This window comes from Aquarana catesbeiana, linkage group LG05, assembly GCF_042186555.1.
Source record: "Aquarana catesbeiana isolate 2022-GZ linkage group LG05, ASM4218655v1, whole genome shotgun sequence".
In the NCBI taxonomy this organism is placed as follows: Eukaryota; Metazoa; Chordata; class Amphibia; order Anura; family Ranidae; genus Aquarana; species Aquarana catesbeiana.
In genome coordinates, this window is record NC_133328.1 from 372,861,327 (window position 1) to 372,883,294 (window position 21,968).

The following is a 21,968-nucleotide window of genomic DNA, read 5'->3' on the forward strand; positions in this document are numbered from 1 at the left end:
CACAATGTAGCAGGGATAGAGGGGGGTCTCCCCAGAGCAGTGGCCGGGTTTAATAGCCGATTATGCGAGGAGCGAGATCTTGCGTGGAGCCCCAGATCGAGGGAGATTATCGGTGGTCTTGTATGTCTTCCATTTTCCAATTATTGCTCCCACAGTTGATTTCTTCACACCAGGCTGCTTGACTATTGCAGATTCAGTCTTCCCAGCCTGGTGCAGGTCTACAATTTTGTTTCTGGTGTCCTTCGACAGCTCTTTGGTCTTCACCATAGTGGAGTTTGGAGTGTGACCGTTTGAGGTTGTGGACAGGTGTCTTTTATACTGACAACAAGTTCAAACAGGTGCCATTAATACAGGTAATGAGTGGAGGACAGAGGAGCCTCTTAAAGAAGAAGATACAGGTCTGTGAGAGCCAGAAATCTTGCTTGTTTGTAGGTGACCAAATACTTATTTTTCACCATATACCTATGATGACAATTACAGGCCTCTCATCTTTTTAATGGGAGAACTTGCACAATTGGTGGCTGACTAAATACTTTTTTGCCCCACTGTACATATTCCATAGCCTCCATGCCTTAGAATGTTTTTCCTGTTTATTTTGAGCCGTAAGGACTAAATCTTCAAATTTTTTGATTTCCTTCACTCTGCACAACCAAGTCCCAATAGACGGTGGTGTGTTTTTTTTCCACAATAGGGTAATGCAGGATTTAGCGGCATTCAACAAGTGTCGCAATATTGATTCTGCGTGGAGCAGAAAGAAAGCTGGATCATCAGGAATCGTATGATTCATAAATTTCTGAGTAACCGTCCGACCTTTTGTCCAGAAATGTTTCAGCCGAGGACAGGACCAAAAAATATGGAGAAGCGTTCCGCTTCTAGTACCATCTGGTCAAAATCTTATAATTAGGTTCTTGCATTTTCATACAAATTTATGTTTTTAAGGAGAACTGATTATATTTTGTTTTTGGGTGTCTGTAAAAGAGCGTTGTAAGTCAATCTCCCATTTCTGTAAGAAAGACAAGTCTGATTGCTCCGAGGGGGAGTTAAGCAAAGCATAGGTTTTGGATAACACTTGAGGTAAAGTCCCCCAATTCCTACAGTAATCCTCAAAGGTCGTCAGAGTACAGTTAAATTGAGCAGGATTAGTAAGAGAATGCAGGAAATGGTGTATTCGTATTGCTTTCCAGAAAGGAAGTTGAAATTGACCAGTGTCACTCATCACGATTGGATGGAAGGCCACCGATTCCCATCTAAAAAAATACAAGGCATGGTCTCGGCCTGCAGATAGAAGCGTCACATATTCTGAGTGTCCAAGTCCAGGGGAGGGGGGGACAATGGGTTACCCAGTATTGGCAAAAGAGGGGAATCTCTAAAAAGGGAAGTTGTCAATATAGTCGTCGAACCCACACAGAAGGTAGTGCCCATTATTGGGTGGGATTTCAGTGCAGAAGGTAGTCGGTCAAAACACCACACAGCCCCTTTCAACTGAACAATGGTCTGGGCTTGTTCTATCTGCGTCCAAAGTTTGGTCTTACAGTGTCGATTCCAGTCAATAATGCTCCCAAGGTGTACCGCCAAATAATAATTGTATCATTTTGGAAAAGCTAAACCTCCACAGTGTTTAGGCAATGTAAGATAACGTCTGGGTAAACAAGGTTTCGAGTGAGCCCAGATGAATTTAATAAAACGTGAGTGTGCTTGTTTGAAGTATTGGAGCGGGATCTTGACCGGCAGTGCTTGAAATAATAGAAACTTCGGGAGTATACACATTTTAAGGAGGTTACACCTACCGAACCAAGAGTGTAATCCTTTGACCCATTCTTCTAGCAGCAATCGAGTCTTGGTCAACAGAGGTGGAAAATTAAGTTCAAACGGTGCGTGTCAAGTCACCAGGAATAAGAGTTCCTAAATATTTGAGAGCACGGTCCGACCACTTGAAGTTAAACTTGGTTTGTAAGGAGCTTAGTCTAGTTGGGGCTACGTTAACCCCCATCGCTGCTGATTTGTTATTATTCAAAAGTTAAGTTTTAGGTTAGAAAGTGCTCCATATCTATCAAACTCTCTAAGAAAATTCGCGAGGGACACCACAGGGTTAGTTAAGGAAAAAAGTAGATAATCCCTGCCTGGTGCCATTTGTGATGGGGAAGGGATCCGAGAGAACACCATTAGCTTTAACCTAAGCCGTTGGTGTGGAGTAAATATTTAAGATCCTCTGAACCATTTTGGCCCCCAGACCAATGTGCTTAAGTACAGAGGACATGAACTCCCAATTGACATGGTCCAAAGCTTTCTCAGCATCCGTGCGGAGAAAGATGCACTGTGTCTTAGTCACAGAAGCAACATGAATCAGGTTGAGCACTTTGGTGGTATTGTCTCTAGCCTCTCTTGAGAGGATAAAACCCACCTGGTCTAGATGAACTATGTCCTGCATGTGTTGAACTAATCTGTTGGTCAGAATCTTCGTAAAAAGCTTGAGATCTATATTTAGAAGGGAAATGGGTCTATAGCTACTGCATGGGGATGGGTCTTTACCTTCTTTAGGTATAATGGATATGTGGGCCTTCAGGGTGTCTCTAGGAAAGTGCACTTCCTCGGTAAAGGCGTTGAATACCTTCACCATAGAAGGGCCTAGAAGTGGCAGAATTGGTAATACAGTATTGTAGGGTGAAACCATCAGGGCCCGGAGCTTTTCCGGGTTTCATCCCACCTACCACTCTTTGCAGTTCCTCGCAAGTATATCTTGATATATTTTAGAACACATCATTTGCAGCAAAAAGGTTTAAGTGAATGTCTGGCGACAACTTTTTTCTTCATTTGGGATAGAGTGATATAAAGGGTTAGAACCCTTGTCAAGTTTTTACTGCTACCTGGGCTCCATTAGAGAGATTTACCCTAATTGGCTGTCCTGCTGACATTGTTTTACCACCCTGGAAATGAGGGGGACTCTCCAGCAGCAACACAGGCAGAAATAAAAATGCTTTAGTGGAGTAGTAGAGTATGTTATACACATTAGTAAAAAGACATAATACAAAAGATTAAAAACATTTTTTAAAAATTGGAAAAAAAAATTACTCCAAACATTAATTAATATTTATCTATAGAAGATAAAGAGGATTTTTTCCAATTTTTTTTCATTATTATGATATATACTTTTTTGGGGACTATATACAGTTGTGCTCATAAGTTTACATACCCTGGCAGAATTTATGATTTCTAGGCCATTGTTCAGAGAATATGAATGATAACACAAAAACGTTTCTTTCACTCATGGTTAGTGTTTGGATGAAGCCATTTATTATCAATCAACTGTGTTTACTCTTTTGAAATCATAATCACAACAGAAGCTACCCAAATGACCCTGATCAAAAGTTTACACACCCCACTTCTTAATACCGTGTATTGCCCCCTTTAACATCAATGACAGCATGAAGTCTTTTGTGGTATTTATGGATGAGGCTCTTTATCTTCTCAGATGGTAAAGCTGCCAATTCCTCTTGGCAAAAAGCCTCCAGTTCCTGTAAATTCTTTGGCATGAACTGCATGTTTGAGATCTCCCCAGAGTGGCTCAATGATATTGAGGTCAGCAGACTGAGATGGCCACTCCAGAACCTTCACTTTATTCTGCTGTAGCCAATGACAGGTCGACTTGTGTTTTGGATCACTGTCACGTTGGAATGTCCAAGTACATCCCATGCGCAGCTTCCTGGCTGATGAATGCAAATGTTCCTCCAGTATTTTTTGATAACATACTGCATTTATCTTGCCATCAATTTTGACCAAATTTCCTGTGCCTTTGTAGCTCACACATCCCCAAAACATCAGCGATCCACCTCCGTGTTTCACAGTAGGAATGGTGTACCTTTCATCATAGGCCTTATTGACTCCTCTGCAAATGTAGCTTTTATGGTTGTGGCCAAAAAGCTAAATTTTGGTCTCATCACTCCAAATGACTTTGTGCCAGAAGGTTTGAGGCTTGTCTCTGTGCTGTTTGGCATATTGTAAGCGGGATATTTTGTGGCATTTGCATAGTAATGGCTTTCTTCTGGTGACTCAACCATGCAGCCCATCTTTCTTCAAGTGCCTCCTTATTGTGCATCTTGAAACAGCCACACCACATGTTTTCAGAGAGTCCTGTATTTCACAAAGTTATTTGTGGGTTTTTCTTTGCATCCCAAACAATTTTCCTGGCAGTTGTGGCTGAAATTTTAGTTGTTCTACCTGATCGTGGTTTGGTTTCAACAGAACCCCTCATTTTCCACTTCTTAACCACTTGAGCCCCGGACCATTATGCTGCCTAAGGACCAGAGGTCTTTTTCCAATTTGGCACTGCGTCGCTTTAACTGCTAATTGCGCGGTTATGCAATGCTGTACCCAAACGAAATTTGCGTCCTTTTCTTCCCACAAATAGAGCTTTCTTTTGATGGTATTTGATCACCTCTGCAGTTTTTATTTTTTGCGCTATAAACGGAAAAAGACCGAAAATTTTGAAAAAAAATGATATTTTCTACTTTTTGTTATAAAAAAAATCCAATAAACTCAATTTTAGTCATACATTTAGGCCAAAATGTATTCGGCCACATGTCTTTGGTAAAAAAAATGTCAATAAGCGTATATTTATTGGTTTGCGCAAAAGTTATAGTGTCTACAAACTAGGGTACATTTTCTGGAATTTACACAGCTTTTAGTTTATGACTGCCTATGTCATTTCTTGAGGTGCTAAAATGGCAGGGCAGTACAAAACCCCCCCAAATGACCCCATTTTGGAAAGTAGACACCCCAAGGAAATTGCTGATAGGCATGTTGAACCCATTGAATATTTATTTTTTTTGTCCCAAGTGATTGAATAATGACAAAAAAAAAAAAAAAAAATTTACAAAAAGTTGTCACTAAATGATATATTGCTCACACAGGCCATGGGCCTATGTGGAATTGCACCCCAAAATACATTCAGCTACTTCTCCTGAGTACGGGGATACCACGTGTGGGACTTTTTGGGAGCCTAGCCGCGTACGGGACCCCGAAAACCAATCACCGCCTTCAGGATTTCTAAGGGTGTAAATTTTTGATTTCACTCTTCACTGCCTATCACAGTTTCGGAGGCCATGGAATGCCCAGGTGGCACAACCCCCCCCCCCCCAAATGACCCCATTTTGGAAAGTAGACACCCCAAGCTATTTGCTGAGAGGCATGGTGAGTATTTTGCAGCTCTCATTTGTTTTTGAAAATGAAGAAAGACAAGAAAAAACTTTTTTTTTTTTTTCTTTTTTCAAATTTCAAAACTTTGTGACAAAAAGTGAGGTCTGCAAAATACTCACTATACCTCTCAGCAAATAGCTTGGGGTGTCTACTTTCCAAAATGGGGTCATTTGGGGAGGTTTTGTGGCACCTGGGCATTCCATGGCCTCCGAAACTGTGATAGGCAGTGAAGAGTGAAATCAAAAATTCACGCCCTTAGAAAGCCTGAAGGCGGTGCTTGGTTTTCAGGGTCCCGTACGCGGCTAGGCTCCCAAAAAGTCTCACACATGTGGTATCCCCGTACTCAGGAGAAGCAGCAGAATGTATTTTGGGGTGTAATTTCACATATTCCCATGGCATGTTTGAGCAATATATCATTTAGTGACAACTTTGTGCAAAAAAAAAAAAAAAAAAAAAAATTTGTCTCTTTCCCGCAACTTGTGTCGCAATATAAAATATTCCATGGACTCGACATGCCTCTCAGCAAATAGCTTGGGGTGTCTACTTTCCAAAATGGGGTCATTTGGGGGGGTTTTGAACTGTCCTGGCATTTTATGCACAACATTTAGAAGCTTATGTCACACATTACCCACTCTTCTAACCACTTGAAGACAAAGCCCTTTCTGACACTTATTGTTTACATGAAAAAGTTTTTTTTTTTTTGCAAGAAAATTACTTTGAACCCCCAAACAATATATATTTTTTTAAAGCAAATGCCCTACAGATTAAAATGGTGGGTGTTTCATTTTTTTTTTCACACAGTATTTGCGCAGCGATTTTTCAAACGCATTTTTTGGGGAAAAAACACACTTTTTTAAATTTTAATGCACTAAAACACACTATATTGCCCAAATGTTTGATGAAATAAAAAAGATGATCTTAGGCCGAGTACATGGATACCAAACATGACATGCTTTACAATTGCGCACAAACGTGCAGTGGCAACAAAATAAATACATTTTTAAAAGCCTTTAAAAGCCTTTACAGGTTACCACTTTAGATTTGCAGAGGAGGTCTACTGCTAAAATTACTGCCCTCGATCTGACCTTCGCGGTGATACCTCACATGCATGGTGCAATTGCTGTTTACGTTTGACGACAGACCGCCGCTTGCGTTCGCCTTAGCGCAAGAGCAGGGGGCGACAGGGGTGCTTTTTTTTTTTTTTTTTTTTCTTTATTATTTTTTTGCTTTTTTATCTTATTTTTAAACTGTTCCTTTCATTTTTTTTTTTTTTTAAATCATTTTTATTGTTATCTCGGGGAATGTAAATATCCCCTATGATAGCAATAGGTAGTGACAGGTACTCTTTTTTGAAAAAATTGGGGTCTATTAGACCCTAGATCTCTCCTCTGCCCTCAAAGCATCTGACGACACCAAGATCGGTGTGATAAAATGCTTCCCCAATTTCCCAATGGCGCTATTTACATCCGCCGAAATCTAAGTCATAAAATGCTCGTAGCTTCCGGTTTCTTAGGCCATAGAGATGTTTGGAGCCACTCTTGTCTCTGATCAGCTCTATGGTCAGCTGGCTGAATCACCGGCTGCATTCTCAGGTTCCCTGTTGAGACAGGAGAGCCAGAGAAAAATGCGGAAGACGGTGGGGGGGGTTGGCATTCCCTCCCACGGCTTGTAAAGGCAGTCTAGAGGCTAATTAGCCGCTAGGATTGCTTTTACATGAAAGCCGACCGCTGGCTGAAAAGAATGATACCAAGATGATACCTAAACCTGCAGGCATCATTCTGGTATAACCACTCAAAGTTGTGAATGGCGTACCTGAAGACAAAAAAATGGTTAACAATGGTTAACAATAAAGCACAGTAAACAGTAAAGTATAAATAATTACATACCTGAAAAACAAACATGATAAAACATAATAACAATAACAATAAAACATTGCAGAATAGAATACAGTAAAAAAAGAGCAGAACAATAGAGAGAGAGAATAGAGAGAACAATAAAACGACAACTATTTTTTTTTATTTTATATATATTTTTTTTTTTTTACACTTTTTTTGTAACTAACTTTTATAACTGTAACCGGTTCCAGGTTCGGGTCTCTCAAAATGCGATGGCATCTTGGGAGACCCTGTGAAAGTGTGCCTAGTCTGTGGAATGCTGTACCCTATGCTAATACTCAACTAGTGCATGGTAGCGTTCAAAACATTCACCAATGCAAAGACCAGGATTGTCAGGACAGGAGGGACAATAATAGCGGGTGTCACGCCTATATCCGCGCTTGCTGCAGACACGACATCTTTTTGGGGGGGTTCGTTGGGTAGGGGTACTCGGGAGGACATAAAAATGCCTCTCATGCAGCCGACTGCATTTGGTTGGGGATGTGAATGGGGGAAGTACGGGCGCTGCAGAAGCGGTGTGTTCCCAATTAGGATTGGCGAATGCAGCAGGAAGGGCACTATGGGCACGACGGGCCTGTGTTCGTCTTTTTGGTGGCAGCGGGACACTACTTGTGCTTGCCACCTCACCAGCTTGAACTGCACTTATGGGACTCGCCACGTCACCAAGTGTTACTGCAGCGCTGGTTTGACTACGACCGGGGTGTACTAGGCCGCTGGTGCTTGCCAGTTCAATAAAAAGCTTCCAAAAAAACTGTTAGCGATCGCAGGGATCAGGCCTGACTCTGCAAACGCTGCAGTTATGCGGTTAGTGTTTTGTAAGTGACAGTGATCGATCGATACTTCACTTGGGTGGGCTGGGCCGGGCGGAGGGGCAAAACGCAGGTGCTAGCAGGTATCTGGGCTGATCCCGCTAACACTGCGTTTTTGGGAACCCTAAACTGCTGGGGACGCTAGTATAGATCTGATCGGATCAGATATTGATCCGTTCAGATACTATACCACTAAAGGAGGCGTATGGTACGTGCGTGGGTGTCAGTGGTACTGGCGCTAACCTGACGCTGCCTGGGGCTGGTGCTTGCCAGCTCACCAAAATGCTACCAAAAAAACTGTTAGCGATCGCAGGGATCAGGCCTGACTCTGTGAATGCTGCAGTTAGTTATGCGTTTAGTGTTTTGTAAGTGACAGTGATCAATCGATACTGCACTTGGGTGGGCCGGGCGGAGGGACAAAACGCAGGTGCTAGCAGGTATCTGGGCTGATCCCGCTAACACTGCGTTTTTGGGAACCCTAAACTGCTGGGGACGCTAGTATAGATCTGATCGGATCAGATATTGATCCGTACAGATACTATACCACTAAGGGAGGCGTATGCTGCGTGCGTGGGTGTTAGCGGTACTGGCGTTAATCTGACGCTGCCTGGGGCGACACATATCACCGCCGGGCGACCGGGGGGCTAAACCTTTATTCGGTAATAAACGGCGGGTGCCCTGACACTATAAAAAATAAACAAACTAACCAGCGTCACCCGTAACAGTTATACGGTGATCAGTGGTGAAAGGGTTAACTAGGGGGCAATCAAGGGGTTAAAACATTTATTAGGTAGTATATGGTGGTCCCTGTCGCTATAAAACGCTGACGGCGAACCTAAATATTTACCTCACTAACTAGCGTCACCAGCGACACTAATACAGCGATCAGAAAAATGATCGCTTAGTGACACTGGTGACAGGGGGTGATCAAGGGGTTAAAACTTTATTAGGGGGGGTTAGGGGGGTACCCTAGACCTAAAGGGGGGTAATACTCACTGTCCCAACACTGTAACTGTCACAAACTGACACCAATGCAGTAATCAGAAAAAAAAAAAAAAAAAAAACTGCTGGTGTCAGTTTGTGACAGGGAGGGGAGGGGGTGATTGGGGGGTGATCGGGGGGGGGGGGATCGGGGTGTTTTGTGTGCCTGGCATGTTCTACTGTGTTGTGTAGTGTTGGTGCACTCACATACCAGTCTTCTCTCCTCGGCGCTGCAACGGAATACCGAGCCGAGGAGAGATGACATCATTTCCTTTGCTGCTGTTTAGCATACAGCAGCAAAGGAAGTAATCTGATTGGCCGGCGGCGATCGCGAGGGGGGGCGGGCCACGAACGGATGGCCTCCCCCTCACCTCCGATCGCCGGGGGACAAAACGGGACCACCTCGGGCACCGGGGGGGGGGTCCGATCGGACCCCCCACCCGCGGGAGGCAAATCACGTACATGTACGTGATTTTGCCCGCCCGTGCCGCCTTGCGGACGTAAATCGGCGTGAGGCGGTCCTTAAGTGGTTAATTAGAGTTTGAACACTGCTGATTGGCATTCTCAATTCCTTGGATATCTTTTTATATCCTTTTCCTGTTTTATACAGTTCAACTACCTTTTTCCGCAGATCCTTTGACAATTCTTTTGCTTTCCCCATGATTCAGAATCCAGAAACGTCAGTGCAGCACTGGATGAAAGATTCAAGGGTCTGTCAGGAGTCCAGAAATGCATTGACCTTTTATATACACACACACACACACACACACACACTAATTACAGTACAAGCAAACAGATCACAGGGGAGGATGGTTACCTTTAATAGCCATTCAAACCCCTTTGTGTCAACTTGTGTGCATGTTATCAGGCCAAAATTACCAGGGTATGTACACTTTTGATCAGGGTCATTTGCATACTTTCTGTTGTCATGAGCTAAAAAGGGTAAACGCAGTTGATTGATAATAAATGACTTCAGCCAATCACTAACCATGAGTGAAAGAAATGTTTTTTTGTGTTATCATTCATAGTCTCTGAAAAATGGCCAAGAAATCATAGATTCTGCCAGGGTATGTAAACTTATAAGCACAGCTGTAAGTGGACCATTTTGCAATTTTCACATTCACATTTCTTGCACTATATGTGTTATTGTTTATATATCTCATTTACTGCTTTTGTTAAAATCATTTGCTTGAGGTATAGTACGTTTTTACATTAGACACATTTAAAGGGACAGTACTCACATCCTGATGGAACTCTGATGTTTTGAAAGTGCAGCGTGGCACTATTAGTTTGATATATTTTATACACATATTGAGAGTATGTTTAGGTGTGTGCGATTCACTTATATATTTTACTTTATAATTTTAACATAGCAGTATTTCTTGATATATTTTAGAACACATCATTTGCAGCAAAAAGGTTTAAATGAATGTCTGGCAAAAAAAAATGTTTTCTTCAATTGGGATAGAGTGATGTAAAGGGTTAGAACCCTTGTCAAGTTTTTACTGCTACCTGGGCTCCATTAGAGAGATTTTCCCTAACTGCCTGTCCTGCTGACATTGTTTTACCACCCTGGAAATGAGGGGGACTCTCCAGCAGCAACACAGGCAGAAATAAAAATGCTTTAGTGGAGTAGTAGAGTATGTTATACACATAGTAAAAAGACATAATACAAAAGATTAAAAACTTTTTTTTAAATGACTCCAAATATCAAATTAATATTTATCCATAGAAGAATCACTATGTTGTTCCTAGTTCTATGTATTTACTTACGAGAACTTATTGATTCACTGGCACAAAGGGATGGCAAGTTGTCCCAGGGATTTACTGGCTGACCGTTACAAGCATCATCCATGGGCTCCTGGGAGAGTGTTGATACTGCACTGTTATATTGTTGGGCTGCAAAAATATTAAAACAGAAGTTTTTTTTTTTTTTTTTATATAAAGCAGAATAAAATGTATTTCTATTTCTTATAGTAGATTTTATTCTAGAGGATCAATGACCTGCATTCACGGTTTAGGAGGATAGCTGGAGATGATTAAAGTGATTGTAAACCTCAGACATGAAATATGAACAAAGCTTATCTCTCTAGTGTGTACTTGTCTCAATCCAGAGAACTAAGTGTCAATGATTAAGGAGGCGTGGCTTGCCTCTGAAACAGGTCCCTATTGGCTACCACGATCGTCAGGCTGAATGCTCATTCACACCGGCTGGAGGAACTTTCCCCTGGTGTCCATCCAAGCTTTTGACCCATCACATGTGCGGTCCCTGGACTCTCCGGCATTGGCTCTCCCTGGACAGATCCCTCGCTCTGTTGGCTCTCCCAGGATTGCAGGATAATACATTTCCCCAGAGTTTTGGCCACAGCTTCCATTGGACCATACCAGAATACATCCACCACTGGCCTTCATCTGTCTGCAATTGTTTATACATTTTTTTTTTTAATCAAAGTTTTATTGAGTAACTGGTGCATACATAATATGATTACGTTAGCATTTTGACACTGTAACAATACAACAATTATTGTAACTTGAATAAAGATGATATTGAGTACAAACATACTTGACGTGTAATGATATTCAGGGTGTATATATTTGGTTTATATAAACTGCACATTCATACCTATATCCAATAAATCACTCTGTACCCATATGATTACATTAGACACAGGTAGAAGATTCCTGAAGCCATCTATCCCAGATCTTATTGTACTTGGCTGGGCATCCTCTGTTAATATATAAACATTTCTTATACGGTAATGTATTATTTATCTCCACCTTCCATTCCACTACTTTAGGAGACTCTTTCCTCATCCATTTTTTGGCTATAATCTTTCTTGCTGCAAAGAGTGTTTCATATAAAAAAGTTTTGGTATATTTGTCAGTTGTGTCTGGAACTATACCCAGAAGGCATTGTTTGGGGTCCAGAGCTAGAGGTGAGCCCATTGTGTCATGCAAAAATGTCACAATTTGCTCCCATAGGCCTTTTATCTTAGGGCATGTCCAGAGTGAATGGAAAAAAGTGCCTGTCTCTCTCCCACACATCTGACATGTGGTGGTTTGTGTACGCTTATATCTTGCCACTCTAAGGGGTGTAAGATATGCCCTGTGGAGAATGTAGAGTTGCGTCAGTCGGTCTGATAGTTTAGGAGACACAATTTTGCATGACTCCAATGCCTCCCCCCACTCCTCGTCCTCCATCGGTCCCACCTCTCTCTCCCATCTCGGTTTGAGATCATATGCTATTTTGGTAGCTACAGGGGTTACAAGCAAATTATAAAAAGCAGAGATCAATTTATGAGAGTCTGTGCTCTTAATTATAGCTATAAGAACATTAGGTGCAGGGCCTGGGCAGGAGTCAGGGAATTGTGATTGCATCGCATGACGGATTTGTAAAAATCGAAAGAACATCTGGTTCTGGATTGTAAATTCTTCTTTAAGTAATTCAAAGGTTTTAAGCTGTCCATCTTTTAATATATGGTGTAGGTAAAATACTCCCTGTATGGACCATATGAATGTGTCATGTAGGAAGATTACTGTTATGCCATAACGGCGTGTAATCATTGAACTGTGGAATTTCAAGTCTAGAGACAGCTAAATTCCATATTTTCCTGTAGTGGTATAGCATGGTGTGCCTTCTTTCTCCTAGATCCATCCCAGCCAAGCCCGCTGCTATTGCGTATACCGGGTCCTTTGTGTACTGCGCCCACTTCGGACATAGGAGCATGAGAAATCTATCGCTGTCCGTTTTATCTAGGTGGAAAAGCTGGGACAGCTGTGCTGCAATGTAGTATAGATTAAAATCAGGGAGAGCAGTGCCACCTAGATCAGTCGGATTCTTGAGGGCCTGCCATGCTAATTTGTGTCTATTATTGCCCCACACAAATGACTTCAGGAGAGACTCTAAAGATTTGAAATGTTTCAAGGGTAAGTAAACTGGGGTGTGCCATATAACAAAGTATTTTGGGTAGTAAGATCATTTTGCTTAAATTTATACAACCCCAGACTCCCTATGGTAATTTGGACCAAACCCGTATTTTATTTTTAACCGTGGAGATGAGAGGATCTATATTTAGGAATACATAATCTGCAGGGGATGTGGTTATATGGATCCCTAAATATTTAATAACATCTACTCTCTGAAGCAGAAGCCTGGTTTGGGATTCTGGGGGTGGGAAGCTGTCATTTGGTAGGATTTGGGATTTGTCCCAATTAATTTTCAGTCCTGAAAATATTTCAAATTGTTCTATCGTGTGGAGTGCAGTACATAATGATGGGCCTGAATCTGCTAAGTATAATAGTGTGTCATCTGCATACATGCTAATTTTTTCAATCAAAGAGCCCATTCTGAGTCCCTTAATCTCCGGGTTCGCTCGAATGGATATCGCCAGGGGTTCTGCCGCCAGGGCATAGAGCAATGGGGACAAGGGGCAGCCCTGTCTCGTGCCTCTGCTGAGGTCAAACAGCTGAGACGACCACCCATTAGCTACCACTCTGGCCCTAGGTGCCTGGTATAATAGTTGGACCCATTTAATAAATTTCGGGCCAAATCCATAGCCCTCCAAGCATCTCCAGAGATACCTCCACTCCACCGAGTCGAAGGCTTTTGCTGTGTCTAAGGTCACAACAACCCGTGAACCAACCTCCTCATGTGTAGCCTGTAGGTTAATAAATAGTTTCCAAAGGTTAAACGAGGTGTTGCGTCCAGGCATGAAACCAGCTTGATCTGCATGTATTAATGTTAATATTACCTGATTGAGCCTGATGGATAGTACTTTGGCTAATATTTTAATATCAACCTGTAGGAGTGATATTAGACGATAGGATTCTGGGAATCCCAGGTCTTTTCCGGGTTTAGGGATGAGGACTATTGTGGCCTCTGTCATAGATGGGGGTAGAGTCCCAGTTTCAAAGAGATGATTATATAGTTTTAATAGTTTAGGGGTTAGTATTTCACTGAATTGGGAATAAAACTCAATTGGGAGTCTGTCCGATCCGGGAGATTTAGACCTAGCAAAGCTAGCTATAGCAGTTGTTATTTCGTCTGTAGTAAGTGGTGCTTCTAGTAATCCTATCTGTTCTTCTGTCAGCTGTGGAAAAATCACCTTTTCCAGAAAAAGAGACATGGATTGGGTCTCGGTGGGGGATGTCGTTGTGTATAAGTCAGCAAAAAAATCCCTGAACATTGAGGTTACTTTAGGTGGGTCTGTGACTTGTTGTCCTCCGGGGCCATGTAATGTGATAACCACCGGGGGTCTATCCTCGCTATGTACCAAGTATGCCAACAACTTTCCTGCCTTTTCCCCATGTTCAAACATTTTCTGTTTGGAGAAAAACATTTTTTGTCTGGCTTTCTGGTACTGTAACTGGTTAACCACTCTGGTCTGTAGTTTAAGTTGATCTGCATTTGCGGGTGTCGGAGTGTTGGCATACATTCTTTCAGTAGAGGACAAATCCTCCAGCGCCTTACCGAGGGCACCCGAGGAGTCCATCTTAATTTTATTAATAATAGTTATTAACGTATGCCTAGCGAATAACTTGAAGGAATCCCATACTACGGATGGTGATGCTGACCCATCATTTTCCACAAAGTACATTCTCCATTTATCCATAAGCTCGCCATCTTCAGGTAGAAGAGAGCCAAAATGGGTTCAGGCGCCATGACCGTGGTGGTTTTGCTACTGGAATACTTAATGTAATCCAATAAGGACTATGGTCTGAAAGTATTCTAGGGCAAAACATTATCTCCGATAGTCTCGGTGTCAACCTGCGGGAGATAAGTATAAAGTCTATACGGGACATGGAACCATGAGAGGACGAGAAGCATGAATATGACCTAGCCTGTGGAAACTTGTGTCTCCATGTGTCTATTAAGTGGAAGGTGGAGATAAGTTTAGAGAACCTAGTCTCAGTGGGAGTATTATGGGCCGGTGAAGCCAGTTGTAGCCTGTCTAGGTTCGGATTTAAAGTGACATTGAAGTCACCTAGCCAAACCGTAGCTATATTCGAAAGAAAGGGTCATGAATGATATACCCTCCTTGACTATGGAAACATTAAATGGAGGTGGTATATAAAAAGCCATTATGAGTAAAGGTTCTCCATATACTTTAGCATGGATAAAGACATAGCGGCCTAGTGGGTCAGTGGATAACTCACACAATTCAAAATGTACCGATTTGACTATTAATATGGAAACTCCCCTGGAATGGGATGTGTGGGTAGAATGATACGCCCACCCAACCCATGGCCGGCGAAGCGCCATCTGTACACTCCCCTCAATATGCGTCTCCACTAATGCTACTATATCAGCATGTCTCAGTCTCTTAAGGAATGTGAAGACTGCCGCACGTTTAAATTTCTCGCGCAGGCCTCTCACATTCCATGTGAGAAACTTCAGAGATGCCATAGGCAAAACTTTTTAATCATTAATAAAACATTTATATAAAACAATTTGCTCTCTATGCATAAGGCACACAGGTTTCTAGTATTCAGACATAGCTGCCTCAATCGTGTATCACACGACACATATGTACGTTTCCATAGATCTGGCATTTGAAATGTTACCTGTTTTCTGTGATAAGTATGCACACTCAAGTTTAATCGAACCATAAACATATGAACCCCCACCCCCCTCCCTGCCCTACACTGACCCAAACTGGTGCGGGCATAATCCCTCAACTGATTGTGAACGAACTGGGAAACATTCCAACTTCTTGGTTGCCAATAGAATGTAGAACAACTGGTTAAGTCCCCGGAGACTAAGTAGAATGAGGGGTATCAGCCATATCACTTGCAAAACGTGCAGTGTGGTCCCCCGATCCTCTTGCCTCCATTTGACTGCAACGACTAAGTTCCAGAGAAAGTTCCAGTTTTCATGGTGCTGTTTCCCAGAACTGTGTGGGGTAAAGTCTTGCTGCACGATCCATGTTGACTGTAGGACTTTTGTCTCTCCGGAGCCCCGAAGGGTAAGTTGACTCTTGTACTGTGGATATCCAGGATTTGTGTTTTAAACTTGCGCTGGTTGGGAACAGTTCCTGGTCACAGCCACGTAATTAGTAGGACTTAATTAATCAGCTCGTTGAGGATTAGCTCGTCGTTCCATCCAGGAGATCACCTCCTCTGGATCTTCAAAGAAGACCGCACGACCGTCATGTTCTACTCTGAGGCGGGCAGGAAAGAGCATGGAATACTTGTATTGCAGGTTCCTTAGCCTACGTTTGGCCTCCGTAAAGCTCTGAAGGCGACGTTACACCTCTGCCGAGAAATCTGGGAAAATAGCCACTTTAACATTCCCTACTGGGATATTGCCTTTCTCCCTTGCCATTCTTAAAGCAGTATCTTGGTCCTTGTAGTTAAGGAGTTTAGCTATGAACGTGCGAGGAGGAGCTCCCTGCGGGGGGGGGTCTTGCTGGCATGTGATGTGCCCGCTCCACCGCAAACATAGGGGAGAAGGCTTCTCTCCCATAGGTATTAATCAGGAGTTGTTCCAAAAATGTGATAAGGGAAAAATCCATCATGACTTCCTCAATTTGTGCTGTGAGAGAAGTTCTGCAAAAGGTGATTGCTTCAAGGAGTTTGTCAGTGTCACATGCTGTTCGTTCTCCCCCTCCAGCTTTCTCAGTGGTTCCATCTTCCTCCATGTCCTCCTTTTCTTGTCGGCGGTACTGATCGAGTTTTGCCGCCGCTGCTTTCTGTGCTTTGGTTGGTGACATACTGTGGGGGTCCAGGGTATCACCCAACAAGTTCCCGAGCTTAAGTTAGCGAACTTGCTTGCCTGTTGATCAGAGGAAAGTGCTGTCTGGGGTCTTGAAGTCACCAAAGTGCCTGGGGACAGGGACTGCTCCCACAGAGCAGGTGTGTGAGATGCCACCCCATCTTCTGAGGTGCTGGCAATCTGAGGCTGTAATATGAATATAGAAGAACCCCAATAGAAGCTGTTCAGATGAGGACGAGAGGGCCGCAGCCCATGAATACAGTACAGGCAGGAGGAGCAGGTGTGCCAAAATGGCCGCTGGTCACCACATGCAGGCCTAGGCCGCAATCTAGCCCGAGTATTAACGTCAGTTTTCCTAGGCTACTGAGGGCCAGGGGGGCTATAGGAGGATTAATGCAGTTCAGCTCCCCTAGAAGGTTTTCTAGCAACTGGGTATCTGTGCTGTGTAGCTATCTCAAGGCAGGGCTGGAGTGAAGGAGGACCAAGATGGCCGCGGACCTCCGGTTGTAGGCCGCAGCCACTGACTTGCCTGATTTTGGCCGCTGCGCGGGAGATCGCCGCTCCGCTCGGGTCTCCGTGCGTCCAGTCGCTCCAAAAGTTAGTTCATGTGATCCTAGGCATCCCAGGGAGGTGATCCAGCCAGCAATACAGTACAAGCAGTCCAGGATTAATGAAGAAAAAGGAGTAATGGACGGAGCTCTGGATACACATAGGCCTTTTATCTTAGGGCTGTGTCAGGCCACGCCCCTCAATTGTTTATACATTTTTTTATAAACTGTGCTACACCATGCCTGCTTGGCGCCTCTTTCCTTCTCCTCTTCTTTTGCAGCTTGAGAATTCCCAGCCCATTGTGAGAAGGCAGCCTTGCATGTACTGTTAGTGTCAGCCAGTGACTATTTTATAACCTTAACATTCCTAACCTCCAGCAATACAACATTCTGTGTTAATATATACATTGGGAATTCATCCTTTGTTTTATAATATTCAATATCTAGGGTATTGGCACAAGGTTAGCACTATATAAGTGTAATTTCTGTCTGCTGCCTGGTTCCTCTGCCATCTACATGAGTCACGTATGAAAAGTTTTCCTGACACCAAGTGAAACATGGTGACAGGGGAGGGATCTCCAGACCACAGCCTGTGATTGACAGCCCCAGCTTTGTTTCTTTTTGCTGTGTGAGGAGGGAGGTTCATAGAGCTCAGACAAGCTTTTTAAATTCTGGACTTTAGAAAATGGTAGCAATACTTCAACGTAAAACTGGCATAAAAGAAACACTGACCCTGACACGGGCAGCACTGTTGATTAATGCTTAGCATTTCTGCCTGTGCACTTTTGGGTCATCGGCTCAATTCCAAATGGAGTTTGCAAGTTTCTTCCAAGTACTGCGGTATATTCTAAAGACAAGCTGATAAGTTAATTGGCCCTAGTATAGCGACACAGTTTTTTTTTTTTTTTTCAACCCACTAAAAAAAAAAAAAAAAAAAAAACACTGGACAGATCTCCGCATCAACACAAGTAATTTGGATGAAGGGATCTCTCCCACTGAGCTAATGTATTCTGACAGGGGGACTTTGCCCCCACCATAATATACTGATCAGCTCTTGGAGCCATTGGCTGCAGGTGCTGATCGAATGCTGTTTTTCCAGCATGCCCGTTCGACAGAAGCCAACTGTTAGGTCTGGCTTCTGTTCAACAGAAAGTACCCAAAGTCCAATCCACTTCCTGCTGATCCAGTGATTTTCGGTATGTGTGTACCCAGCATGTGGAAAAGGGAACTCAGATTGTAAGCTACTTGAGGGTAGAAACTAATGTGAATATATAATACATATAAAGTGCTGTGTATATTGTTGTTGCTATACAAATATTTGTAATAAATCAATAAAATGCTGATTTAATTCTGAAATACTATTTGACAGGCTGTTACGCTAACCCAGGATATTCAATACTTTCTATACCGAAAAGTAAGCAGATTTGGGAAGTCAAGAGAAGAAAGCCTATAGTTTGAAATCTGCATACTACTGTATTGGAACATGACAGCCGGGACAGATAGCATTTTTTAAAAGGAGTTCAGTGATGGCAGCCATCATTTTTCTCATTACAGCTTAGTTTTGAAGATGTATAATAATAATGATAATAACTAAAGGCAAAACATTTTTTGGATAGAGTGGAGAGGTATTTGAACACCTGTCAGTTTTTATTACTGTCTGTTCCCTCCTTAGGGAGATTCACCCTCTTTGTGTGTCCTGTTTACCATTATCATTGAAACTGAAAGTAAAGAATATCGCAAATTTTGGGTTGTCCCCAGAAAAGTAAGAGGGGAAATCTTCCAATGGGGACACTAGTTCTGGTGACCTGGGGGTCCTCATGGGATTCCCTTAATTGCAGGGATTTCCTTGCAATTCCTTGCTATGTGGCTATGGGACAGGAAATGAAGATAAATTTCCCCAATGGGACACAGATGGGGAAAAAAAGTCTGACAGGGGTAATAACCCTCCCTTGCTCCATCCAAAATGAAAAAAAAAAAAAGTTTTGCCTATAGTTCTACTTTAAGGGTTATATAATGTTTTCTTAAACAAACAAATGTGTTTTTTGCTTGCATGTGTACCAGTACCTTGGATACAGAAAAATAAAGTGCAGTGTTTATGTTTGTACACGGATATCTAAAGGGAGACAGAGTCCCCGGGGATGTCTGCTCTGCAACTACATATGTTGTAAATTAGAAGACCAAAACAGATCTGAAAAACAAAAGTCACACTACGGCTGAGTGTTAAAATACACCAACACCACTTGTCTTTGGCCTATACTTAGGCTGCATTCCCACTACAGCGCTTTGAATTTGCGGAGTGATAAATAGTGCCGCAATCGCGGCAATCCGCATCGCGATTTGAGGTGGCATTCAAATGAATGGCATCTGAAATGCGAGTTCCGCATTTTGTCATTCACACTTCAGCGCTGTGAAATCGCGGGCAGATCCGTGGCAGATCTGCCCGCAATTCAAAATGCTATAGTGTGAATCCAGCCTTACAGTCCATCAAACTTCATCTTTGATAAATTAGTGATAAATGCTATGTAGCAATTAATTATATATATAGAACACTGCTCAAAAAAATTAAAGGAACGCTTTTAAAACACATCAGATCTCAATGGGGAAAAATATCATGCTGGATAGCTATACTGATCCGGACTGGGTAATGTGTTAGGAACGAAAGGATGCCACATGGTTTGATGAAAATTAAAATTATCAACCTAAAAAAGGGCTGAATTCAAAGACACATCAAAAATCAAAGTGAAAAAATGATGCAGCAGGCTAGTCCATTTTGTATGCATGCCTGACAACGTCGGGGTATGCTCCTAATGAGGTGGTGGTCCAGGTGGTGTCCGGGGGGAGGTGCAACCTGGCAGTGTCAGATGGATCGAAACAGAATGTCCCAGATGTGTTCTATTCTTTTTAGGTCAGGCGAGCGTGGGGGGCCATTCAATGGTATCAATTAGTTCATCCTCCAAAACCTGGCTGCATACTCTCGCCACATGAGGCCGGGCATTGTCGTGCACCAGGAGGAACCCAGGACCCACTGCACCAGTGTAGGGTATGACAATGGGTCCATGGATTTCATCCCGATACCCAACAGCAGTCAGAGTGTCATTGTCTAGCCTGTAGAGGTCTGCGTGTCCCTCCATGGATATGCCTCCTCAGACCATCACTGACCCACCACCAAACCGGTCATGCCGAACAATGTTACAGGCAGCATAACGTTCTCCATGGCTTCTTCAGACCATTTCACATCTGTCCCATGTGCTTAGGGTGAACCTGCACTCATCTGTGAAAAGCACAGGGCACCAGTGGCCGACCTGCCAATCCTGGTGTTCAATAGCAAATGCCAATCGAGCTCCACGGTGCCAGGCAGTGAGCACAGGGCACATTAGAGGATGTCAGGCCCTCAGGCCATCCTCATGAAGTCTGTTTCTGATTGGTCAGAGACATTCACACCATTGGCCTGCTGGAAGTCATTTTGTAGGGCTCTGGCATTTCTTATCCTGTTCCTCCTTGCACAAAGAAGCAGATACCGGTCGTGCTGATAGGTTAAAGACCGTCTACGGCCCCGTCCAGCTCTCCTAGAGCAACTGCCTGTCTCCTGGAATTTCCTACATGTCTTGAGACTGTGCTGGGAGACACAGCAAAGCTTCTGGCAATGGCATGTATTGATGTGCCATCCTGGAGGAATTGGACTGCCTGTGCAACCTCTATAGGGTCCAGGTATTGCCTCATGCTACCAGTAGTGACACTGACCCTAGCCAAAAGCAAAACTAGTGAAAAATGGTCAGAAAAGATGAGTAGGGGAAAAAAGAAATTAATTGGCCTCCACCTGTAAAACCATTCCTGTTTTGGAGGTTGACTCATTGTTGCCCATCTAGGCATTAATACCAAAGCAGCTTAAACTTATTAACAACCCCCTTAGCTACTTGACCAGATCAATATCCCAGGAGTTTAATTGACTTGATGCTATACTCTGATTAAAAAGTGTTCCTTTATTTTTTTGAGCAGTGTGTATCTATCTATCTATAGCAATGATCGTCCTGATCATTTCTTATATATGCTCTGAAACTTTCCAAAGAGAAAAACATTAAATCCCACCTAGACTTCCAAACCTTGCCTCATGCTGCTCATTCTCACAATGCAAGTGTATACAAGGCAACTGACACACTGAAAACAATGTCCTCCGTGTGTGTCTAATATCTTCTCAAGTTAAGAGAAAGAGTAACTGCAAAGAGCTACTGATAGCTCCCTCTAGTCGGCTATTTTTAACAAAATTCAAAAAATATGGAAGAGCAAACTTGAAAAAATAAAATGAGAAAGCCATAAAAATATATTTTAAAGTGGTTGTAAACCCTTACACAAACCCAGTGAAGGGACTATCTTCAGGCGATACACAGAGAATAAACAAATCCTCCTACATAAGTTGTACCTGTCTTTTCTACATCCCTTCAAAGTGCTGAATTTATAAACGTGTCTGAGAGTTCAGCAAAAGGGGGCATAGAATTGAAGTTACGCTCTGCAGAGCTCAGTCAGGAGAGTTCTGAGAGCTGATTGGAGGAAAGAGACATGTCTCCCATCACACAGCACACAGGAAGGCTTGGTTCACATATATTGTATGCAAATTGTATGCATTCTGAATCGCATCCAATTTGCATGACATATGAACCTGGCTTTCTGTGGAGCCAGTTCACATATCTGCGGGCTGGCCACACTGCGTTTTTCAGAGTACTGTACGATTTTAGGTCCATTTCAGGTGCGATTTCAAGTGTCATACACCTAACAAATTCGCACCTGAATCGATGAACGAAACCTCACCGGACTCCTTTGAAAAATCACAATG

General features: G+C 42.9%; 1 protein-coding gene across 3 annotated transcripts in view; it reads right to left on the minus strand.

Annotated features, from left to right (window-relative positions):
• The window catches only part of ACD (ACD shelterin complex subunit and telomerase recruitment factor), an 89,409-nt gene that overhangs the window by 21,738 nt on the left and 45,703 nt on the right, over positions 1-21,968 (minus strand). For all 3 annotated transcript variants that reach the window (XM_073630974.1, XM_073630976.1, XM_073630973.1), the window contains one exon: positions 10,652-10,777. In XM_073630974.1, coding sequence (XP_073487075.1) covers positions 10,652-10,777 — 126 coding nt within the window. The remainder of the gene's footprint in view (positions 1-10,651; positions 10,778-21,968) is intronic.